At 41.4% G+C, this 24,748-nt stretch overlaps 2 protein-coding genes across 4 annotated transcripts in view; one reads left to right on the plus strand and one right to left on the minus strand.

Annotated features, from left to right (window-relative positions):
• The window catches only part of Cmss1 (cms1 ribosomal small subunit homolog), a 292,336-nt gene that overhangs the window by 170,941 nt on the left and 96,647 nt on the right, over positions 1 to 24,748 (plus strand). Inside the window, exon 2 of one of the 3 annotated variants that reach the window (XM_075961903.1) lies at positions 13,139 to 13,198. The exons of the other annotated variants lie outside the window; for them this stretch is intronic. Coding sequence (XP_075818018.1) covers positions 13,177 to 13,198 — 22 coding nt within the window. The 5' untranslated portion in view covers positions 13,139 to 13,176. The remainder of the gene's footprint in view (positions 1 to 13,138; positions 13,199 to 24,748) is intronic. 3 annotated transcript variants of the gene reach the window in all.
• The window catches only part of Filip1l (filamin A interacting protein 1 like), a 241,563-nt gene that overhangs the window by 167,288 nt on the left and 49,527 nt on the right, over positions 1 to 24,748 (minus strand). The window lies entirely within an intron of this gene.

A 24,748-nucleotide genomic window follows, 5' to 3' on the forward strand; every position in this document is an offset into this window, starting at 1 on the left:
CCTTCTTTTCCAGGTATCACCATGGCCTTTTGACCCTTCGCCCTTTATTCAGAAGTCGTCTTCTCAGCAAGGCCTGCCTTGGATGGTCTAGGCTTCTGTCAGAAACATCCATTCATACAACTCTCCACTCTCCTCTTCTTTTTCATAATCCAATATGCGACAGGTTTTCTTCTTTGTTTTCCGCCTTCCACATTAGCATGCGGATTGCACAAGGACCAGGACTTGAATAGTCTGAGTTTGCCCACTGTTGTATTCTTAGTATCTAAACCTATGCCTCATTTTTACATACTTAATAAATATTTTTAAGGGAATGAATGGATTTAAAAACTACCTATTCATAGTGCTTGGCCAAGCCAAAACTCTCCAATGGACCAAACCTAGCCTATCCCCCTCTTTGTGCTTGTTTCAGCATCAGAGCAGGTACTTCTGGTGGCATCTTGTAGCTTGAGGACAGACTGTATTTGACCTCATTTATTCCTGCCCTGTTCTAGAAGTCACAGAAGAGCGCTTCCATTGCATTAGTTCATGTGGAGTCCACTCTCCCTCTGCTAGACTGCAAGTCCTGCCTGTTGTTCAGTTCACCGACATTGCTTTTCCCAATGGATTTATGTTTAGAATGTGGCAAGTGTGAGCTGATGACGGATGGCTCAGTGAGTGGAGATGCACAACTAAGCCCAATGATCTAATCCCAATCCCCTTAGCTCAAAGGGGATATGGAAAATGTATATGAATTACTTCAGCCATCCAAATAAACTTGTAAATCTCCAAAGGCTGGAAGTAATTGAAGAATTTGATCTGCTCTCTACAACACAGGGAGATGAGAGGAAGAAGAGTACAAGGAATGGACACTCAGGTGAAAGAATCTTGATGAAGTGGAAGACAGAGTGAGACTGGAGGGAGGAGTGAGCGCTTAGGAAAGACATTGAAGGCAAGGCAGGGTGGAACCTACAGGGCAGGGCAAGGAAGCTGGCGAGAGCTTTAAAGGCTGATGCAGGCTGCATGGGAAGTGCTCTGTGCAGATTATTGCAATTATTTTTCGCATCACTCAGTTGCATTATATGATGCTATCCTCCTTTACAGACAGGTAAACTGATATTCTGGAGTTAGGAATCAGCCTAAAGCCGTAGAGTTAACCCAAGTCACCATTTCAGCCTTGCTCTTAGCCAATAGGCTTTCCTTCTTTCCCTATTCATCCAGTATATTGTTAGGCTATTCACATTGAACATCTACCAACTTTCTGTTGTGTTCCAGGTGAAGACAATAGCTGTTTGGGCTTTCTGTTAATATTTGCTTTCTATTAATAGTTATAATTTTTTATCATAGTGATAGAGTAAGGTCATAGAATAAATCTTAGCAAGTACCAGTACCTTACTACTGACTTTAGGTTGTTTTTTTGTTTTGTTTTGTTTTGTTTTTTGAGACAGGATTTCTTTGTGTAATAGTTCTGGCTGTCATGAAACTAGCTCTTATAGACCAGGCTGGCCTCAAACTCACATAGATCCACCTACCCCCACCTGGCTGATCTTTCTAGACACTCCCACCTTCAGATCCTCTCTGTGTGTGTGTGTGTGTATCTAATTAGTGTCGCCTGCTGGAATGCTGACTGGCCTTATTGTATTGATCTTGTGCAGGTCTCCTGGAAGTAACCATATAATTAAGGAATGTTTTGTTAAATTTTTAAATATTTTTAAATATTGTACATTTACCCAGGAACTTATTTATCCAGGAATTATTCATAGATAATTTTACATTGTAAATTATAAAAATATAAGATAAAGTGATGGTATAGAGTTCCTTTACAAGTGCTTATGGTAATGTCTGTGGTTAGAAAATAATCTTGATTCTTGTGCACTGATAACAGTATAATGACAGCTGGTGTTCATATTTCCTTAACAAAACTGAGGAAGGTGACACTTGTGATAACAACATTCAGGAAGCTACAATAGGTTGATGACAAGCTCAATACCAGCCTGGGCTACGTAGCTATCATACCAATGGATAGGGTCAAAAGTCATTACTGTGAACTCTAAATATAATGGTTATTTTTGTATTTTATTTTATCCTTTTACATGTAGCTATAACACAATGGATAGTGTTATATCGGGCTTCCAGTGTCTCTCTCTCTCACACACACACACACACAAACACATGCATACAATCATACGCACACACAGAATACCTTTTCACCAAAGTATATCATAAATATATCCCTTGATATTTTATTAGTAGATCAGTTATTTTTTTAGCAGTTATTACAGCTCTTAGACTCAATTCTTTTTGTTAATGAAAATGGGGGCTTATTTGGCTCAAAGAAAAAATTTTTATTTCATTTTTACAATAAAAGATAAATCAAGTGCCTTAGGATGAAACCTTAGATTGATAATACATTTGCAAAGTTTATGAAATATTAAAGTTTGACTAGAAATACATTTGCCAAGTGATATTGTCTTTATAATCATAAGTAAGTTTTTCTTTTCTGGACATAAAGTGATTGTGCCCATCCTGTTTCTATCTTGTTCTGGTTGTTTTATGACAACTTATATGAACCTCAGTAAAGGAACTGCTTCCTTCCCGTCGGCCTGTAGGCGTTTTCTCAGTTAGTGATTGGTGTGGGAGGACTCAGACACCCGGACAGGTGGTCTCGGGTTGTATAAGACAGCAAACCAAGGAAGCTGTAGCGAGCAAGCCAGGGAGCAGCACTCCTCCTTGGTCTCCGCTTCACTATCTGCCTCCATCTTCTGGCTTGAGCTCCTGCTGCAGCTTCCCTTAGTCATGGACTGTGACTGCTAAGCACATAAACCCTTTCCTCCTCCAGGTTGTTGTCCGTCATGGAGTTATAGGAGCCAGAGAACCTCTCACTGTCCGGTCTTTGAGTCTGGGATCATTGTTTTATGCTATAATTTAGACGGTATTTCCCTGGACATCAGCATTGTTAAACTATGTACTGAAATGACATATTCATGAAAGGGAATTTCCAGAAACTAAATAATTCAGTGTCATTTGCCATAAGTGCCCCATTCTCCAGGAGAGACCAGAATGAATTATTCATTGTAATCATTATATGGTCACATTACAGTTCTATCTCCATAGGTTTAGAACAGGGGGTTTTAGTTTTTAAATTGGTCAACTGGGAAGGTTTTGAGAAATCCAGTGCCACTCCTTTGTTAGATCTTGGGTCGACGAGAAAGGGAGGGTGAAGGAGGGCATAGTGATGAGATTTCTCATCTCTATCACAAGGATCCTGTTAGTAAATACAAGACTCCTTTTTCCAAAGGTGGAGGAAGTTGAGAACGCAGCAAGGGAGAAGCCATGTTCTAGGAAAGTCCAGAGTTAACATAAAAACTTTGTGTCTAAAAACAACTTGAGACACACACCTATTGGTTTCTATACCACTTCTCTTTTTATTGTCTTGTTCTACTTCCAGCATCTAGCTAATATTTCCTTTCCAAGCTGAGGGGCTAGAGCAGCCGAGCAGAGAGAAAGGGAAAGAAATGTTGCTGCAGGAATTTGCTTCACCTCCACAGCAAGACCTTTTATGGAGTATCAGTTAGTAAGCCTTCCAGGGTTTGCTAGCCCTAGATCATTGTGATAACCACCAAACGTCATTGCTGTAACAGCCACAGACAAGATATAAGTGAACGAGCGTGGCTATGCTTGCATAAAGCTCTATTTGTTGCCACAGAAAGTTAGTTTTATTTTTCAAGAGTTACAACGTATTTTCTAAATTTTCAACATTTTACAAAAGTAAAAGTCATTCTCACAGTTAACTCTTCAGATTCAGGGCACATTTGGCCTACTGGACATTACTTGCTAACCCTTGCCACACGGAGCTAAATGATGAAATGTGTAGAAAACTGTAGCTGTTAATAACTGAAATGTAGATGATTCGAATGTGCTAAGGGAAAGTCCTGGTGGGCAGGTAGACACAAGGAGAAGACAGGTGCCCTCACCTTCATTCTGCTGTAAATAGTCTTGGTTAGGCCTCTGTCAAATTCCAGCTTGGTTGCTTTGATTTACTCTCATAAGATTTATGAAAAGCAGGTTTTAGCTGGCCTTAAAGAAGAAAAGCAGAACCGAGGAGAGGATGTATGACTTACAGCTTGCTGTGAGCTATGCAGATCCGGAGGCTGTTTTATTAGGAATGGCAGCTGGTGGTCTGTATTATCAGTGAATCTCCAGGAAGTCTGCTGGAGATGCAGAGGAGCCTGCTAGCCATATCCCCCACTACCACAGTCAACTTCAAGTTACTGTTAAGCTTCTACAGAAAAGGTCTCCTGCCCTACAGAGAATCTCTGAAGATCTTATAAAAGCTATAATGTTAAACTTTGAATTTACAGGTTATTTGTAACTTTAAAGCATGAAGAAGATTACAACAAATAGTATATATTATTCACAGGCAGGTGAATGCAGATGTCTTGGCTTTGTAGGGTAACTTTACCTATGATAATTATACAGATGGCAGAGGGTAGCTACCTGTAACAGAGGGACCTTAGTGGATGTGGCATTAATGACAACTTCTCGTTCTTTTGATTATCTCCCCTCTTCTACCACATAAAAGTCATTATCTAATACCCCACTCCATCCCCTGCAATGATCTTGCTAGGTAGGTCTTACTCTACCCCAGAAAATAAAACTGCAGTTCCATCACATAGCCCCAGAAGATCAGGTCCAAATGCAAATCCATACCCACCTATCATGAAAATTCACTCCCTTCCACGGAACCATGACCATAGATGAGAAAGAAAAAGGCTAATTGGAAAAGCTGACTCCGTTATCTTACTGGCCAACATTGCTTTATCGATATTAATTTTACTATGTAATGATTCCACAGTAATAGAACGATTTTAGCTGTTAAAACTTCAGAGAAAATCAAACCAGTTGTGCCTTTTAACATTTGTGGTTTATGTGTCCATTCACTGCCCCCAGTTTCTCAGCAGCCTGCAACCTTGAACTATTCACTGTCTGAACTTGCCCTCAAAGAATTCATCCTCCTGCCTTCCCCCTATCAAGTGGCAGCCAATGAAAAACGCACTAGCTTGGCAGCTGCTGGCCTGGAAGGCTTCCACCGAATCCCTCAGTCCCAGATCCCTTTGAAAATCGCAGCTCTCAGAGCTTGTGTTATCTTCTTGAAGCTGGTGACTAATGTTTGCAACATTGTAAAACCCCCGCAGCAAACACCGTCTGCACGTCTGGGAGCCCTTAGCTTGGACTCCGTAACTTGCCTATATCAGGACACTTCCTGCTCAGCAACTGCTCTGCCTCCGGTTCTTTCCCAGTAACCAGAGACCAGGTGTGAAGATGGGCGTTTTGAGGATTACAAAAAATTAGGACTGAATAGATTCCATAGAGATTTCCACAGAATGCCTCTCAGAGGCCAGAACTGACCTCAGCCAAACCCAGAACTGCCTTATGACTAGGATAAACTCAGCCTGGTTTCTGCTTCTCTAATGGTACCCTTTTTAGGATTTATTTTTAGGACTTATGATTTAGAAGACAGGAATCCAATATGCCTCTTTCAAGAAATCATTTTATTTTCTCTAAGTGAAATGTGGAAGTATGGTGGGAAGGGCTGTTTTCTGTATGGTCGGTGGCAAAATCCAGGTTTGAGGTTTTTGGGTTTTTTTGTTTTTTGTGGGTTTTTTTGCCAGCCTCTTTTATGTAAAGCATGTTACTTAATCCGTGTTTGTTTGAAAACACAATACAACCAGTCTCACAGTATGAATATTTGACTGGAGAAGCATGGTTGCTATTATTACCTACTTACATTAATGACCCATTATTACATATAAGAAAAAAGGAACTTTCTTCATCAGCATCCACTGAAATTGGTAGACACAGGACCCCATGAAGAGAGAATTTCCTGATCAGTATCACAGCACTGGTTTTTCTCATAATCCCCCAAATATATTCAGTAACTCAGAGGAAGTGAAAAATACCATGGAAAGCTGCAGGCAGGAGACAAGTATGTGCTAATGCACCTCTTACTGTCTGGAGAAAATGTGTTCTCAGGGCAGACATAATGGCTTATTGGCTCCGTGTTTATTTACAGTGTGCAGGCTGCTTGCTGTTAGTGTTCTTCCTCTGCCCAGTGTACATGGAAAGAATCCACCACATTTTCTCACCTACTTAAACAGGGAATGCACCTTTAGAGTTAACTTTGGGTTAGAGGTTGCCATGTAAGTGAATAACCCCAAAAATTACTTCCTGTTTCCTGAATAAAAGAAGAAATTATTTGTGGCCTCGGCTCCCATCTGAACTGACTGCTTTGGGTCACTTATGCATGTTTCCTTATCAGTAAAACGGAGCAGACACATATTTTAAAAATTCGACAGAAAATGTCTACTATTTAGGTATGACAGCAAGCTCAGGCTTGTGGTGCAGAAACACTTATAATTAATTCAACTTAGACTTTCTTAAAATAACACTGATAAAGAATACCAGTGTCAGCTTTCACGGTGTGTGTGTGTTGGGTAGGGATGGCTCTTATAAGGTTTTCATTAGAGCAGTGCATACATACAAATGTGTTTCCTTAGCATGGTTTTCCCCAGAGCAGGGTGTTTGGTTCTGCAGTTTTAGCTTTTCGGTTTGAACATCTTGACTAATAGTCACAAGAAAACCATCGTCACGTCGTCATCAAAGAGCTGGGTGAGTGCCCTCCAGAGAGCGCAGAGGCCATTGTTGTACTTTGTTTACATATGTTGACTGATATCACAGATCCATACTCATGCCTAGAGTCTGTTTAGTCAATTCAGGTTCTTGTTTTCTAGGGTGAATAGACCAGTTTCTCTAATAGTTAAAGCTGTGGATGTTTTCAAGTCCCTTGGGCCAAAGGCACTAAAACAATGCACTCCAGAAGGCAGTGGTTGCATCTTGCTTCCTTCTAGCCTTCCAAATTGGCATGTGAGTATCTTTTCGCAGTCTGCCCGTGGAGCTTCACATCCCAAAGGCCCTGTCATTTGGCCTGATGTCAAATGGGGAGCAAAATATTTTTCAGGGTTAGAAGAAGGTGTATATAGAAATATATTTTATGACAGCTTATTAAAACATGAAATATTCCCTAGATATTTCTGCTCTGAGGGCCTGCTAACTTATAACCATAAGCATATATAATATCGATAGCTGGACTGCTAAGTCTCATTTTCTATACCAGGGTCTAGGGCTTATTACAGAAATGGCTGACTAATGAAGGGCTAATGAAGGAAAAAGCAGATGAGCTTGGAACATCTTTTCATGCCAGGATGTTAGGAAGTTTCCTGGGAATAGCTTTAGAATAAAAAAAAACCTGCCAGTGACTTCTTCACCAAGTGATCTTGTCCCTGGCAGTGGCATCTGGATGAACTGAGTCATGTGCACCTTGACGTTATGGATTGAGAAAGATGTCTCATTAATTAATTTAGTATTAGAATTTAGACAATTGCCAAACAAAAGTACTTCAGAAATACCATGACTTTAAAATGCAATCCTGGCCCAGTTTCTGTTGCTATAAGAAAATACATGAGGCTGAGTAATTCATAAAGCAAAGACATTCGTTTAACTTCCAGTTCTGGAGGCTGTAAGTCAAAGGCAAGCCAGGACCTCATGCTGTGTCGTAACAGGGCAGAGACAGACAAGGAAACTGTGGAATACAGAGGAAAGAGAGGGCAGGCTGGCTTACCACAGCATCCCATTCTGATGGGAACTAATCACAGCCCTAGAGAATTAACCCACTCTAGAAAGAAGACATTACTCCCTCTTTAGAACCTGCTGGCCAGGCAGAGGTGGCGCACATCTTTAATCCCAACACTCGGGAGGCAGCTACTGGAGGATCTCTGTGAGTTTGAGGCTAGGTTGGTTTACAAAGCAAGTTCCAGGGCAGCCGGGCCTGTCTCACAAAACCAAAAACAAAAAGAGCATGACTGCCTCGGTCCCATAGCACCTCATCCTTGCCCATGAGCACCAACTTCCCAGCATGCCTCAGCCTCTCTCATGAACACCAGCTTCCTAACACGTGAGCTCCTGGTGATGACAAACCAGGAAGTGATCCTCTATGCTCTTCGTAAACAAAGGCACATAATCTCTCGACTCACTCAAATGGCTTAAATGTGTATGTGTAGCTGTTGAAAGAAACTAAAATGCAAGAGTCGTATATTTTTAATGATTTAGCAAGTGTAGATAAAGTCAGTGAAGTTAGTACCCTCCCTTCAACTTTGAAGCTTGAAGTTATTTTTCAGCTATTAAAAATAGACTAAAACAGCAAACACACATTTAAAGTTATCTTCACTGTAAAGCCAACTCAGCAGAAATATGAAAAGCATCCCTAGGCAAAATTAGAGAATAGGTCATATTTCCTCAGCAAAGAGACTACAGACATCCTTTAACAGCCTTCATGTTCAAATTACAAAACGTATAAATGTGTCATAAAGTTTCCCTGTTGCTCATATATCGCCTAGACACACCTGTGTAAGTTCTGTGTCCATCTGTCTAAAGATGTGCCTGCGTACATGTGTGTGTTTGTGTGCGTGTGTTTCAGAGTCTATGCTGATGCCGATGACAGCGTGTCAGCTGAGCAGTGTCTCAGCCACAGGAAGTCGGCTTTAGTCAGCTCCCTCTGCCCATCTGGCTCTCAATCATTGGGTTTTCCTTTGTCTCTTTTCCTCTCCATGAAAGTATAACTTGTGTGGGAATATAAAGAATAATGGAGTGATGAATCCCTGATATTGAGACTATCCAAAAAATATTGTCTTACTAATGACAAAGAAGAATAAACCATGCTATTATACAAAAGCTAGCTAGCCAGATCCTTTTTTTGCCCCCCCCACCACCACCATTGTTTTGCTCTCCAATGAGAATTGGAGTTGGAAGTAGAAATAGGAAAAAGTCATCTCCCAAATGTGACTTCTTACTGCTTACTTTAATAGACATTCTATGTAATATCAAGGCTGGTTAAATAAACAAGGTATATCCAAGTGTAATCAGACAGGAAATCGCTTTATGTATTGTCATAAAAAGATCCTTTAGGTATAAAACATACTGTCTGTACTTTTTCTGCAATTTTGATATTATAAGGAGGAAAATAAATGCTTATTTGCCTTACATGTATTGTGCTGGCTAGTTTCATGTCAGCTTGATACAAGATAGTCATCTGAGAGGAAAACCTCGATTGAGAAAATATCTCCATAAGATAGGGCTGTAGGCAGACATATAGGGCATTTTCTAAATTAGTGATTGATGGGGAAAGGATCACTCTAGGATGGTGGTCCTGAATTCTTTAAGGAAGCAGGCTGAGCAAACCACGGGGAGCAAATCAGTAAGCAGCATCCCTCCATGGCCTCGGCCTCAGCTCCTGCCTCCGGTTTCCTGGCCTGTTCTGACTTCCTTTGCTGAGGAACTGTGAGTGAAATAAACCCTTTCTTCCCCACGGTGCTTTTGGTCATCGTGTTTCATCACAGTAATAATAACCCTAGCTAAAACATATGCCAGATAGCTCTGAAAAGAGACACACTGCCTACGGATATTCGAAATTAGTATTTGGTGTTGAGACATTTTCCTTTTGTTTTTGCCTTATAAGACAGAGTTGAACACTGTAACTCACAACAGTCCTCATGCCTCTGCATTTCAGAAGAAAAATTATTACTTTCATCATAAATAGATGTTATAAATATCTATAAATTTAGTGCTCATAACAAATGAGATATACTGAAAACTTTTAAATGTGTGGCAGGGACTTACTAAATTACACAAGCTGGCCTTGACCTTGCAGTCCTTTGCTTCAGCCTTCAAGTGACTGGAATACAGTTCTGTGACAGGCATGGCTTTCAGTGGTGTTTAATTCTATGGAAATTACTGTCCTAAGATAATAACCCATCAAACACAGAGATAACCCCACTTCTTTCCATGTGCTGCTGAAAAACATCACACATTCCATCTAATTCAGTTAGTGTTGTTGACTTATTAACTTGGCTTAAAAAAAAATGACCAACTTCCTTCTCCAAGTGCTTTTGACAGCATAGGGGAGGGGGATAGTTAATGAATGCATGATTGCTCTGTTATCAGAACGTTACAGTGCTAAAGGTAAAGGGATGATTTTAGTGGGCTCTACTACAAGAGCAGTTTGGATTAAGATGTCATGGGAAATAGAAAAATTAAACATATTCCAAGTTAAATAGTATGAAATTCAGTCTTGCTGTAATGTGGACTATCAGAAGTATCGCACGAAGGCCTTAGGTATCCGATAGACTATAGTAGAATGTCTTTCCTATGGTTGACAGTCTTCATATATTATAGCCAGGTTGTTCTTGAGCCAAGATCTCAGACCTTCCTGTAAATAGGACTTTAAACAACACATGGTAATTTTCTTCCCCTGATAGTTTTCATGGTAGTTAGCAACTTTGTCTGTCCACATGCTTTTTAGAGTAGGAAAACAGAATCCCTCCAGACTGTCCAAATGTTTCCTTTTCTTACTGCTCCTCACCAGACTCGACAAGAGATTCAAATCTAAGATAGTCTCTGGCTATAAAATTAAGAGAAACCTCTGCATCTTATTTGCATATTTCATCTTTCTCCTGTTTAACTTCCTCTTTGAACAGAACCATTAATTGTTCAGATAAGCATTGTTTACTCAGCCTATACACAGTGACTGAAAGTGTTCTCTCCTCAGAATCATTTGTGTATTTCTGTTAACAGCAGTTCATTTTCATGGAGTAGAGTACACACCATTGCTTCTTTGGGGATAGTTTAGGTAGCATTGAGAAATACCTGCATGGTTTACTAGCAGCCTGAGTAAGTAGTGACTTGTTGGGACTTCTCTGCATCCGCCCTTTCCCCGTCCTTTCTCCAACACATCCAGATGAATAATATACTAAATCCTCCCTTGCATGTGCATTTGACAGCCCTGGGCACTGTCTGGGTTAACAGTACACAAATAAGCCGTCACTGTTTGCATGATACACCCCATTTGGGTATCTGGCTGGGCTGGATAGTATGTGCTCTACGTGGGGGTTGTGGCATCTATAAGAAGATGGTGCCGGCAGCCGTGTGGGACTCTGCCCATCACAGTCAGGTTTAGTATTTTCTTGGCTTGTAGGACTGTTGTGCTACAGAGAGACAGACTTTGGATTAGTGCCTAAAGTGTTGTCTCCTCATGTCTGAGATATACACTCGAAGAAATGTCTTTTTTGCCTTGGGAAAGGAAAGACGTAAGAGTTTTAAAAAGACAAAGACAGTGTTCATAAGCACTTCATTCATCTGCTGTGGCTTCTGAAACCGTTTCTCCATGGCCAGTCCCAAGTGTCCAAATTATAAAGCAGACTCTGTGTGACCTGTTAGGTTTTCCTTAGACAGTGGAATATGATCACACAAGACTGATTGCCAAAGTTTTGTTTCAGCTCAGATGTGGCTAAATGCAAGAAATCACTTCCTGACACCTTTTCCCTCTGACTGCCCCACCCTAAAAATCACCATTTTGAAGCAAGTCCTGGGATCTACAAAATGTTCTGCCTATGTTCCAAGTTAATTTCGAGAGTGACTTTTTATGGCTAGTTTACAATCCTTAGAACAGCAGAGTTATGATGGAAACGCTGTGACATCCTAAGCTGTAACAAACGAGCTGTTCTTGAAGATAAATGTAACTTTGTGTCTGGGAACCTAAATATTTCCTTTCCAGATGATTTAGTGTATCTTTGTTCCTGTCCAACCTAAGCCTTTTCTTTTTGTGCATCCCTTCATCTCTAAGTTTTCTTTTGTGTAGCCCTTTTATATCAGTGTTTTGTGATGTTACAAAAAGCAAAAAGTGTGAGGTCAAATTTTCCATTACATAACTCAGCAGGAATGCCAGGGAACTTGGCCAAACTAAAGCTACAAAAAATAGAAATTACAGGAAAGATGATTCATTAGTCAACAATTGCCTTCCCAAGAAAATAGAATTAGTTATATGTAGTTGATTTGGGGAAGGATATCAGTTCACACAGACAGATGGGAGAAGGGAGTAGGGGACAGTATTTTATGACTGAATAGCATGGTTTTAAACTCTGTAATATTTGAAAATGCAACATCAGAGGAAAGAAAGCTCACTCTGCCTTGATTTCTCTCAGCATCTCCCTACCCTTTTCACTACATGTTGTCACTATCTATGATTTGATTTTATGCTAGAGAGACTCAGCCTGGGTAAGAGGAGCTATGGCTTCTCTTCCTCCTTTCCTCTATTGTCTGAGCTGGCTCTCTCCTTCCAGTTCACAGTAGGGCTTCCTCTTCCCCTTTGATTTCTTTGATCAGAAGGTCAAAATCACTGTCCTTTCAAATATCGTAAGATTACTAGAAATCCTGGAACTTATTTTTATTACATATTCAAGGTCCAAAATTATGGCGTCAGGTGGTAGAAAATTTAGCATGGAAGTTAAGGAAATCCCACAGACTCCTGACAGTCTTAGAAACAGAACATTGTGATCCTAGCACTCAGTGCTATAAATGCCTACTTATGGTGAATCTTCTTTAAAAGAACAAAATTCTAGTAAGAAAGCCAGCCAGTAGCAATACCCAGTAATAGATATGATGACTCTATTGTCTGACACTCCATTAACCATCCAGTAAGACCATGATCGTAATTAAATATTAGCCTATATCTCCAGCTATTGCCAGATCCATGTGCACCTCTGGCTCACCAAAGAATGAAAATCTATGGAAATTGGCAATTTGTGTGTGGTTTAGACACTGTTAGCTGGATCACATAATTAAGCATTCCTAACCATGCTGGATGATACTAAATTTACTGAAGAATTTTATTTCCTTTTATGGAGAACATGAAAATATCAAAACCTGTTTGTTTTTCTGTTTTGCCAAATAGTTGATAACCCAGTTTTATTACCATTTCATCCACACAAAGGGATTGCCGCATGAGAAATAGCCTTTTAAAGTTACTTGTACTTGGATGTTTCTTGTGCAAAGCTGAAGCAGGTCAAGGAAAGGAATGTACTGATAATGAGAAACCGAGCCAGAGTCCCCGGGACTGGAGAACTGGGACGAGTGGGACAAGTCTACAGTCATCGCGGAAGAATGTGAAGTCTTGTGCTTCAGTAGCGAAAGACCTCTCTGAGAGAGCAGCGCACGGGGACAAGGAGCAGCATAACCTGCGTGAGTCATGGCCTCTGTGCTTCTGTCCCCACAGCGTGGCCTGAAGATCAGTGACAGAGCACCCAGCAGAGGATGCTGTACTGTAATGATGGAAGTGAGTTCCAGGCTCTCAAACTGAGAATTACTCTTCCCCATCCTCACAGCTCAGAGAAACATCTCTTCAAGCATTTTCGTTAGTTTGTTCTTTCCTCTGCACCCTTTCACCCCATCACACATATACACACACATGCACAAATGTACACACACCACACACACGCCATACCACACACAGCAAACATACACGCATACACCCACATCTCTCTCTTTCTCTCCCTCTCTCTCCACACACATAGGCACAAACACACACATGAACACACTACACTGCATACACCACACACACATACACCTACATCATACACATATATAACGAACGGACTTTTATAGAGTAAACTGTACACTGTTTTCTTCCCTTGTTTTGCCTTTTTAAAAATCTCTCTGTTCATGTTTCTAGTTAGCTTAAATAAAGATTTTTATTATAAGAGTTTTATGTCAGAAACCCAGCTCTAGGAATTCCAGTGGACCAGGTACTGCCAACTAGCTCAAATATGCCAATTAATGAGATGAAAGTATTGAAGGCAAAGGGAGATATTTAACCAATATAGGTATAGTAAGAAGGCAGAGGACCAGCTTCCTTAACCCTGCCTTCCACGGGTACTGGCATTAACCTCTAGGTTATATAGGAAGACTGAAGTAGTAGAGGGTAAGAAGCATGCACAGAGAATGGTCGAAGTCAGACTGAGGTAAGAGAGAGCACTGACCAGAAGCTGTAAGAAATACCCTGTTGCTGAATTAACCTCTAGTAAGTAATTAATTAGCCTCTAGTAAGCCAAAAGCTGTTAATGCAACTATCAGATCTGTTGCTCCTAGAAATCTAAAATGATCCCAGGAGAATCATGCAAATTAAGGGCCATGGTTGCCAGGGGAGGGAAATGCTCTGAGTTTCTCTGCAGGCCCAAGTCAAGAGTTGTTGCATTTTTGCAAAAACAGCTTCTAAGTCCTTCTTGCAATTTATTTGCTTAATTCCTGAATCTCAATTTGTTCAGGCTTATTGCTGCTCAGCAAACTCTAAGTTCTCCTTTCTCTTATTCACAGCCCTTCTCCACTGGACTATCGATACAGGCCCGTAGATTCTGGTTATGTCACGTGTGGCAGAAGAGACTGATTCCCTGGCCTTCTTATCATTTCCAGCCAGTCTCCACTCCTTTTATCCATCTAACTCTCCAACCATGTTGGTGAATAAGGACTTTGAAACTTCAAAATTTTACATCCCTAAAGCTTATGGAGAACCCTTTTGCTTTAAAAGATACTAAAAAGTAACATGTTTGGGGTGGGGAGACCTGTCTGGGCCTGGTGATGCATGTCTTTAATACTAGCACTCCAGAGGCAGGAGGATCTCTATGAGTGCAAGGATATCCTGGTCTACATAGCAAGCTCCTAGAGAGCCAGGACTACATACAGAGACCTTGTCTCAAAAAACCAAAAGAGAGGGCTGGAGAGATGGCTCAGTGGTTAGGAGCACTGTCTGCTCTTCCAGAGGTCCTGGGTTCAATTCCCAGCAACCACATGGTGGCTTCAAACCGTCTGTAATGAGATCTGACGCCCTCCTCTGGTATACATGGAGACAGAAAGTTGTATACATAATAAATAAATAAATATATCTAAAAAAAAAAACCAAAAGAGAAATCAAACTAAAATTTTTGCTCAAATCCTGTGACTTGAAGCAAATTTCTTTTGTTTAATGATGTGAGAAGTACCGACTGAGTACTTCACGTGTGCTAGGCACTGTGCTAAGCATAATGGATACAGTATAAACTTTGTCTTTGCCCTCATCAGATCTGTATTCAGTTGGGTAACTCATAGAGACACAACCTTTAATAGGAGTTATGTAAGTATTTTTATATATATGTGTGTGTGTGTGTGTGTGAGTCAGAAAGAAGAAATGGGAGAAAGTTGAGTTAGAGGCAGAAAAAGCTACTCTGTAGTAGTTGAGCTAAGGTTCCCACGATGGGCAGGTGCTAGCCAAGCAAAGAGGATAAGGGCCTCATGATTGTAGAACAGCCTGTTCTAAAACACTAATGCAGGGGAGAAGCTGGAGCCCTGCAGTGGGAGGAAGGTAGAAAGATAGCATCAGATCTAGCAAGGCACTTTAGGGACCAGCAAGAATTCTGATCTTTCCTAATGGCAAAGATTATCCATTTAAATTACACACACATACACACGAGGCACACACACACAAAAGTCTCTGGTTTTCACTGTGTTGTCCAGGATGGGATCTTAGTTACAGACTCAAGTGATTCTCCCACGCATGCTTTCAGAGTAGCTGGAGTCTAGGCTACATTCTGTATGGAGTGAGCTACCATAAGAACCGAAAGATATTTGGAATGGGGTTGGGTAGCACGATGTGATCATAGCAGTGCTTTAAAATGACTCTCATTGTATCTCATCAAGTGGGATGATCCGAGACAAGTTCAAGGGAAGAACTGACAGCGCTTGCTTTCTCTCTGGATCTGTAGCGTTGCAGAGTAGGAGGCATCTCTTAGGACTTCCAGTCTTCTAGAATGAAGTTCTGTCTCCTGCAGGGAGAATTTGCTTCTCAGCAGATAAGCAGTGGTCCCACGTTCAGTTTGTTGATTTATGCAAGTGGAGATGTCATAAAGTCATCGTGAAGAGAGATCCTTAGCTCAGAATATATGTCTAGGTTGGGACCTAAGTTGGGTAGCAGCTTACAGATATGTAAATGTGAACATGGATGAGCTTAGGAAAAGATCCTGGCTCCAAGAGGAAGGTCAGAATTCCGTCAGCCCTCTGTAGCCACAATGGTAAGCGTGGAAATAGTGTTATCTGTATGTTAAACAGGTTGTGGAGTCTTAACAAAATACAGCCTATTATCCAGCTAGTAATAAGTGTTTGTTATATAGTAATTATCACAGCATTTAACAAAGTCTTAGAGCCTCGTTCTGTGGGATAAGATGGCATTGGTTAACAGGGATGGAGTTCTAGTAATGAGTGTGTGAAAGATTGAACACGTGTCTGTAAGAACTGAGATAAAGGCGCTGGCTTTCAGTATATCCATATATACAGTTTTTCCCTAATTTTCATTTTCTGCTTGCAAACAACCTTCTATTATTCTCCTACTGAAAAATCTGGCGTTTTCATTTTCTGCAGATGAATCATTGGATCTCTGCATGCCTTGTGAGGCTGGGTGACCAGGTCTGTGGGTTTCTCACTGCTGCTGCAGTGGCTGATTGATTTGCTAAGAAATATCTGGGTGTTCTTTTGTAACATTCGCCTTAGGAAGGCAAAGCCTTTCCATTTGCAGACAGCAGCTTTGTTGTGAATGTGGGGCGACCACAGAGCTGTAACACACTACACATGTCGGCACGACTGTCTGGGCCTCTTGGCATTACTAATGATGGTAATGATCCCACTCGGTGCAGGCAGACCCTCCCTGCAGCTGGTGTCCTTTCTGCCTAGGGATGAGGTCATACGGGTGGGGGAGGAGGTGGAGCTGGAGAGGATGAGAGAAGAGAAGGGGAAGTTGTTCCTGTCTGCATTCTTGGTGGAAAATGGAAACATACTTGCCATATGCTTGCTTTGTTAATTTTTTAAGGAAGGGGAATTAAAAGACAAGGGAATAGTAAAAGATTGTGGGAAGGCGACAGATTGGCTCTTCCCTCGTCCCCCGAGGCTGCACAGCTGTCAGTATTCACCACCACTGCCCAGGAATCTTCTAGGACACTGGCAACCCTGTAAGTCCAATCTCGCAGATATGTGAAACTGCTCAGAGCAGGAAATGCCAGCTGATTAGATGCCAGTAACTACTGTACAATTGCAGATTGTGATTCTAGGCAGTATACGCCTTGTTCTGCTCCAGGTGTGCTTAAACCTGGGATGTTCGGGATTCTCTTCCCTTGACTGTGAAGTTAAAGGTATCTGATCATGCTTCATCTCTATCAAAGTTGTCAGTGAAAACCAATAAGCTCCTTTTCTGTGGTTCACTAGCAGTCCAGCTGGTGCGCCGCGGTATCATTTCTAGAGCTTGCAATGCCCTGTAAGTTCTCAGCTTGGCATGTTGTATTAAGTAGTTGATGGAATTGCGCAGGGAGAGAAGGCTTAGGACCGAAGGGGAAACACTCTGGCCTGTGCGGGATCAGGCCTTCAGTCAGACACTTGCCCATCTCTATTTGGGGCCAGCCGCGACCAGCTGGAAGATGGCACTCAAGCTTTGCAGAAATCTTCCGAATGCCCCACATGGAAAAGAGGGCTGGTTCACTTTTGTGTGCTCAGTGCTTCATCCAGGTTACCTCACTCAGGGAGGGGTGAATGGGTAAGGAGCCAGTTTACCTATTTTCCACATTGTTAAAAAAAATATTTATTTATTTATTATGTATACAATATTCTGTCTGTGTGTATCCCTGCAGGCCAAAAGAGGGCACCAGACCCCATTACAGATGGTTGCGAGCCACCATGTGGTTGCTGGGAATTGAACTCAGGACCTTTGGAAGAGCAGGCAATGCTCTTAACCACTGAGCCATCTCTCCAGCCCTTCCACATTGTTAATAGCTGCAGCAAGTGAATGTGGGGGCCACACCCCTAAGTGCTAGAGAAGGGGGCTGTTGTTAAGTGATCATCCATAATACTGACTCCTGGCTTGATTTTTCAGATTGTACTGTAAATAATACTGTCCCCAAGTTGCAAAAGTCCTAAACCTTACCCCCAATTTTTTTAGGCCTTAGTTTGGGCATTTTTGTTGTTTTGTCTTGTTAGCAGTAGGATGGGAATAATGATCCGTTCTCTGCCACCTCCTAGGATCATGTGTAGGATTAAATCCTAAATTTATATATTTAATAACATATTAAATATATTTAATAGGGCTGGAGAGATGGCTCAGTGGTTAAGAGCATTGCCTGCTCTTCCAAAGGTCCTGAGTTCAATTCCCAGCAACCACATGGTGGCTCACAACCATCTGTAATGGGGTCTGGTGCCCTCTTCTGGCCTTCAGGCATACACACAGAATATTGTATACATAATAAATAAATAAATATTTAAAAAAAATATATATTTAATAATAAATTCATAGGTGGTAAGGGGTCATTGGGAATTCTATGTGTTTGTTTTTAAAAAAAATAAAATGAATTTGTCAAAGAAGGTAATGAGACAGCATTTATTAGTGTGGTTGTTAACCCATCTTTACCGCTTATCCACCTTTAATGCCAGCCCTTAGGAAGCAGAGCCAGGAAGATCTCTGTAAACTCAAGGCCATTCTGGTCCACACACTGAGACCCTGTCTCATATCAAAGCAAAACGACTAGTGGGGACTCCCCTCTCTCCTTGTGTAAAGCTTTGATAACATGAATTCCAATTTTGCATGTTAAAATATCTAAGTTACGAGGCATTCCTTTAAAATACCCTTATCGTTAGTAACTCCTAAAAACAGCAAGTTTAATACTGAAAGATTGACCACAAACAAAACCCTAGTGTTCTGTATGTAAACACTCTCCCCGTGGTTTGTACCTCTCTACACAGTGATTCAAGTGCAGGTGTCCCCTGGGACAGTGCCCCCCACTGAAAGAACCTGGAGTTCCTCCACCACTGTCCAGTGACCCTTACCAAATCTCCCACCTCTCAGAATTTGGGCATCTTTGTTTTCTAAGGATCAGAGCCTTTGAGGGTTTTGCTTTGGGGCGGGGGGGGGGGGGGGGGGGAAGGGATTCCCTGCTCTTCCCAGAAGGCATTTGTAAAAAAGGAGGGCATATATTTTGGCTGATAAAATGACAGAGCAGGGTGTTTGTTTCCATTTTTTGCATAGAGGTAGATCTTCTACATAATACCCCACTAAAGAACACTAGGCCATAGCTTAAGAGAATGAAGGAGTCACAGTTAATAATAAAAGAATGTCTGGAGCCAAAGTGGTGTTAAATATATGGATCAACTAGCCACATCCAGTTCTACTTTTCTGCTTTTCTTTTTTAGCCTGTCTCACAAATGTAAGGTCCCAGCCCTCATAACCTAAGTCTATAGTTCATAGAATGGGACTGTCTGGACCACACCACACACCTTCCATTGTCTGTTTACCTTGAAACTGAGCTATGACTTTAACTGGCCGGTTCACCTCTTTATCCCCAGAGTCCCCTCCTTTCTGGGCTCAGCAAGTAGTCTGTGGCAGCTGCCTTCAGCATTTGTTCAAGGTGGGTGGGGGAAAAGAGGGAATAGATAGAAGGGCTGCAAAGCCAGCCCTTCCCTGCAGCTGGAGCTAACCAGAGCAAGCTGCAGACACAAACAGCTCGGTCCAATTCAGTCAGTGGCCACCCTGGAGCCGTATGTGTGGGTGCAAAGTTACTGTGACACATTCCTCGTGGGGTGGGAGGGAAGAAGCTGTGCATGATGGTGGAAATGCCAGATGGTTCTCAAACCACTCTTGGAGGCTGTCACTTAGAGAGGAAAACAAAACACAAAGCTGAACTCCTTTCTTCTGGCCACCTCAGGTGCGGGAAACAGCAGGTGCAGGTGCTGTTCCCCTGCCCACGGACAAGCCTGCATTCCAGAATTGTTTAGCTCTGGGCTTTTCTCTTACTTATATTTATCTTAAGCTTCCTAAATTGTATTTTATTCTTTAAAGGAAATCTGGTGTGCAGAATTTTGTAAAGCTTGACATGATGGCCTAGAGAGGGCTAATTGTTTAAATATGGGCTTGGACAATTGTTGAAAAGTGCTTTTGTTTATATCATGGAATGTAAGTTACCACATACACAATAGTCTATTTTCAAACCTAAATTGATTTCATCTTAAAGGGATTAGTGGAACATCACAAAAAGAATATTAATTTTTGTAGGGGTTTATGTGGTGTATGTGTTTATGTATGTGGGGGGGTATGAACACACATGTGTGTGGGTGGAGGCAAGAGGTCAACATCTTGCGTCTTCCTTAATTCAATTCTACCTTATTTTATGGGACAGGATCTGTCACTGGCCCTGGAAGTGACTGACGGAGCTAAAGTGACGGCTGGTGAACTCCAGGGAGCCATTTATCCTTCCACGTCTCCCCTCACCATGCCTCATGAGCTGAAATTACAGACATACACCTCAGCACCTGGACTTGTTGTGTGTATGTGGGTTCTGGGGTCCAAAACTCAAGCCCTCGTGCTTGCTTGTCAAGCCCTTTACTGATCCAGTCATCTCTTTAGCCCAAACATTAATTCTTTATGTCAGAACCAAAGTTGATGTCTAAACTCGGCTGGGCAGAACTGGGGAGCTTTGCCTCCGGCTTGACTATCTCTCTTGCTCTGTTTCACCTTTCCTTTTCACTTAGTGTTGGAAGCTGCGCCTCTGGGAGTACAGGGCTCCTCAGCATTGAGGAAGAGGAGCACATTGCGACCGTGCTAGCCTATAACTGTTCTCTTCACTGATTTCATGCCTCTTCCGGGATGGAGAGAGCCCTGACTTTACCATGAAGCTCAGAACTTATAGAAAGGAATAGTGTTAATTTGGAGAGGATGTTGGTTTTTTCATTGTTTTTTTTTAATTACTCAGTGTTACAGGGAGGATTTAAAAAGTATCAAAATATCATATTTTTAGGAGGGACTTTTCCTTTTACTAATTGTTCCCTCATTCCTAAGACAAATGCAGTACAGTACGACAGTTAATACTTGAGGTAGTCAGGGTGTTTGAAATTTGGAGCCAGAAGTGATAATAGAGGATAGAAATACATACTGTCTATCCTATTATGCCATTATGTGTAATGGCAGCTTAGCTTTAAGCTCTTTGGTGTCTTAAGCCAAAAAGAAAATAATTTCTAAATCACCAGACTCACCTAGCAGAATACATTTATTAAAACCATTTGTCCATTCATCTGCCAACATTTTTTAAGATTTATGTGCCGTGCTCAGTATGAAAATATATAACAATCTTGAAGTTGATATTAAATATGGTTCAATGCTAAAATTGGACAGTAACCTAATTATGAGAAGATTTAAATTAAATCAAACGTTTTAATGGTTTCCGTTGTTTTTAGCGTGTGTGTGTGTGTGCATGCATGTGTGCGTTGTTGTGTTTGCAGGTATGTTTGTGTGTATGTTGGAGACTCAAGGTTGACATCAGGTGTCTTCTTTGCTCTCTTTCCACTTTATATATTGAGGCAGCCCGAACCCAGAGCTCCCCAGCTTGGCTAGTCTAGGTAACTAGCTGGCTCCAGGATCTCGGTCTCTGCCTCCCAAGCATTGCTCTTCCAGGTGGGTACCACACCCGTCCAGCATTTACACAGATGCTGCTTCTCCGCACTGTGCTCCTCATACTCATATTTTACCCACTGTGCCATCTCCCCAGCCCCCGGATTTTACCTTTATAAGAAATCTGTAAATGTCCTCAGATCTTATATATTGCTTTTGAAGCACAGAGTAGCTCCTCAAATTGAGCCTTTACAGTCAGAATTTGGGCAAAAGATAGCTTTGTAATGCCTTCTACCAACCTTGTCTTCACATGTTTTTGGTAGCACAGGCTCTTACCAGTTATCTCCCCACCCTCCATAGAGAAAATACAGACAAGTGATATCGATTCATGTTCTTTTTTTGTTTGTTTATGTGGTTATTGTTTGTTTGAGCTATACTCTCACAGTGTGGCCTAGCCTGTTGCGAATATTATGTAGCCCAGGTTGACCTCAAACTAATAGCAGTCCTATTGTGATATAAATCTACTTTTAAATCGCATGAATATATTTATTATGAAGATAGGTTAGGGAGGTTAACAAAACTCTTTTCATAAATTAGAAATGTGAATGAATGACAATCTCCCTAGCACTTAATTCTCCCACATTTTGTTGTAATTTCTTATAAATTCATTTTGGTACCTCAATATACATCTAGACTAAACTCTTTTAGCAGTTTGAAGGAGAAATGGTTTATATTATATTCTGAAATAATTAGAATTCAAAATGAATAATAAGTGCTAAGAACCCCTATTCCCAAAATATGTATAATGTGTTAAACATTACTAATATATCATTTAATATAATGTGCCTTATATTCATATTTGTTTTCTTAAGTTGTGGTATAATTATTTTACATATTGCTACTAAGAAACACAAAATATTTAAGAACCACATACAAGGCACCATTTGTCCTTAAATAATAGGTACTATTACCATGAAACATCTTTCATGTCTTAGAATTTATTTAGAATACTAATGGCCATTACTTGTGACCTGCCCAAGACTTCGTGAGATGTTCTAGTAATTAGAAGTCAAGTTCAGGATCTTCTTGGCATGTATGTAAGTAAGATGCAAGCATGTTATGATAACAGTAGTATGTTCTGTTGGGGTTTTGCATGAGAAGACATGCTCAGTCCAAAAAATAATAATAAACTGACGTAGGGACAAGATGGCTCGTCAGATAAAGGCACTTGCTGCCAAGCCAGAAGACCTCCCAGAACCCGAACGGTGAGAGGAGAGAGTAACTGTGAAAGCTGTGCTCTGACCTCCACACGTGTGCCATGGCATGCACATACACACCACGGAAGTGGAATTTAAATTTTTTAAAAGGCAGATTCAAAGCAATACCACTCCTAGTAAATAACATGTTTGTGAGGGATTCACATCTGTGCACCAGAATTACAAAGGTAACTTTTGTGCCAGGATCTTTGTAGTAATGGTAGTTGTGTGTTGGATGTGGTTCCTAGAACCGCATCCCACTGGAGGTGAGTCTTATACACTGTATGCTGTCATTGAGGTTGTATTTACTGAAGTGAGTCTACTAAAGACTTGTCTGTCTTCTTGGGCTGCAAACAGAAATGGGAGCCTGTTACAGAAAAGTGAGTCTCAGTCTTGAATGTACAAAGCCTACATCAAGTTATTGACAATGAAAATCCTTGACTAAATTAATGCTATGTTTCTCTACCCAACATTTTATGTTAGAATTTAGGGGCAGGCACCTAGCCCCACAAATTCATACCTAATCTTGTTTTTTAGATATGTGAAGATCTTAATTATTTTGTGCTTTTTTTTTCTAGTTCTACTCAAATACAAAGAAACTAAGTTAGACACTAGCTAGGGGTAGGAAGGCTGATATATGGAAAAACTATAATGTATGACTGAAATTTAGTTCGACTCTGAGATAAATGCTTACGGTAGACTACCCTGCATCTGGTTACCTACCAGTCAATATTGCTTGTTTTAGTCCATTTTGTGATCTAACAGAATACTGCAATCTACAAAGAAGGGTGCTGGTGTCCTCCTCTGTAACCAACCGCATTATTCAGTTGAGGGGGCGGAGTTCTTTCTGAACCTAGAACTAATAAGTTTGCCTGGGCTAGCAGGCACAAGTTGCAGCAATTTCCCTGTCTCTGTCCTCACGCCGCACACAGGTTACAGGTGTGTCCAAGTCCACACCCAGCTTGCCACATGGGTTTGGGGATCCAAACTCAGGTGAAAGTTTGCCAAAAGCACAAGCTCTGAAGCACATGTTCAGACCATAGTACTTCTCACTCCAGTCTCTCCTGAAACACAGTAATCATGACTTGATAAAGCTGTGCTTCCTGGGCCTTTATGAATTGTACCCTACAGATTGCATCAGTCTCATCTGTGATTGTAAGTCAGTGCATGATCCACCCTAGCATGCCTCCAGCCCATGAGTGGCAGGAGAAGCCGGCCTCCTGGAGCTTCACCAGTGCGCTGCTCTGGCTTACAGTTCTAAAGGCCAGAATTTGAAGTCAGAGTGTCAGCAAGGCTGTACCTCCACCAGAGGCCCTAAAACGCTTGCTTGGCTTTCGTAGCTCCTGGCGGCTGCCAGCAGTCCTCGGTGTCACTTAGTTGGAGTAGTGTAGCTCTGCCCTGACTGTTCATTCACTGTGTGTCTGTGTGACAAGTTCCGTCATCTTGTAAGGACACAAGTCACCGGATTGGGGCCCACCATAATCCAGTACTGCTTTCGCTGAATCAGATCTACCATGATCCTATTTCCAAATAAAGTCACGTTCACAGATCCCTAGTGCATAAATGTAAAACAGAGTAGACAACCTGATACACGAGTGTTGTATTTATCTAGTCTCAAGCAAAGCACCCTTGAGCTTCGCTTCCCATCCATTTGGCATGCTGAGCATTTATTTTCACTGCTGATGTCTTTCTTACCTGCAAAGCTTTCCAAAGCCTCAGCAACCCTAACTAATCAGTTTTGTGGTCACTGCCGTAGCACTTGCTAAGCGTGTTACATTTCATAAACTTGCCCCCGGGTCCAGATTTTTGTTCTCTAGCATTAATATGCTACTTCCTACTAGAAGCAAAGTAAATTACATCCAAGTGTTTTCAGGCATTGATTCTGGCCCACACTTAACTTCTCAAATCCTGTACTTTGTTCTGTACATCTGGATGTTAGGCTTACGTCAGTATGTGCCGCATTTTCCCCAGAGCCACAGTTCTGAAGAGCCACATTATCTCAGATTCTCTGTCCACTTGAGCCTCTCTAGGATGCCGAAGGCTGGCCAGGAATCAGACATGGACACTTTCTAGATCATGCCTGTTGATTTTGAACTCTTCTTTAACTAAAGTTGTGATCGAAGAGACATGAGTAACTAACTCAGGTACCATGTTCATCCTGTCCCAGATGTGATTTTTCTGGCTT

This window comes from Microtus pennsylvanicus, chromosome 1, assembly GCF_037038515.1.
Source record: "Microtus pennsylvanicus isolate mMicPen1 chromosome 1, mMicPen1.hap1, whole genome shotgun sequence".
Lineage (NCBI taxonomy): Eukaryota > Metazoa > Chordata > Mammalia > Rodentia > Cricetidae > Microtus > Microtus pennsylvanicus.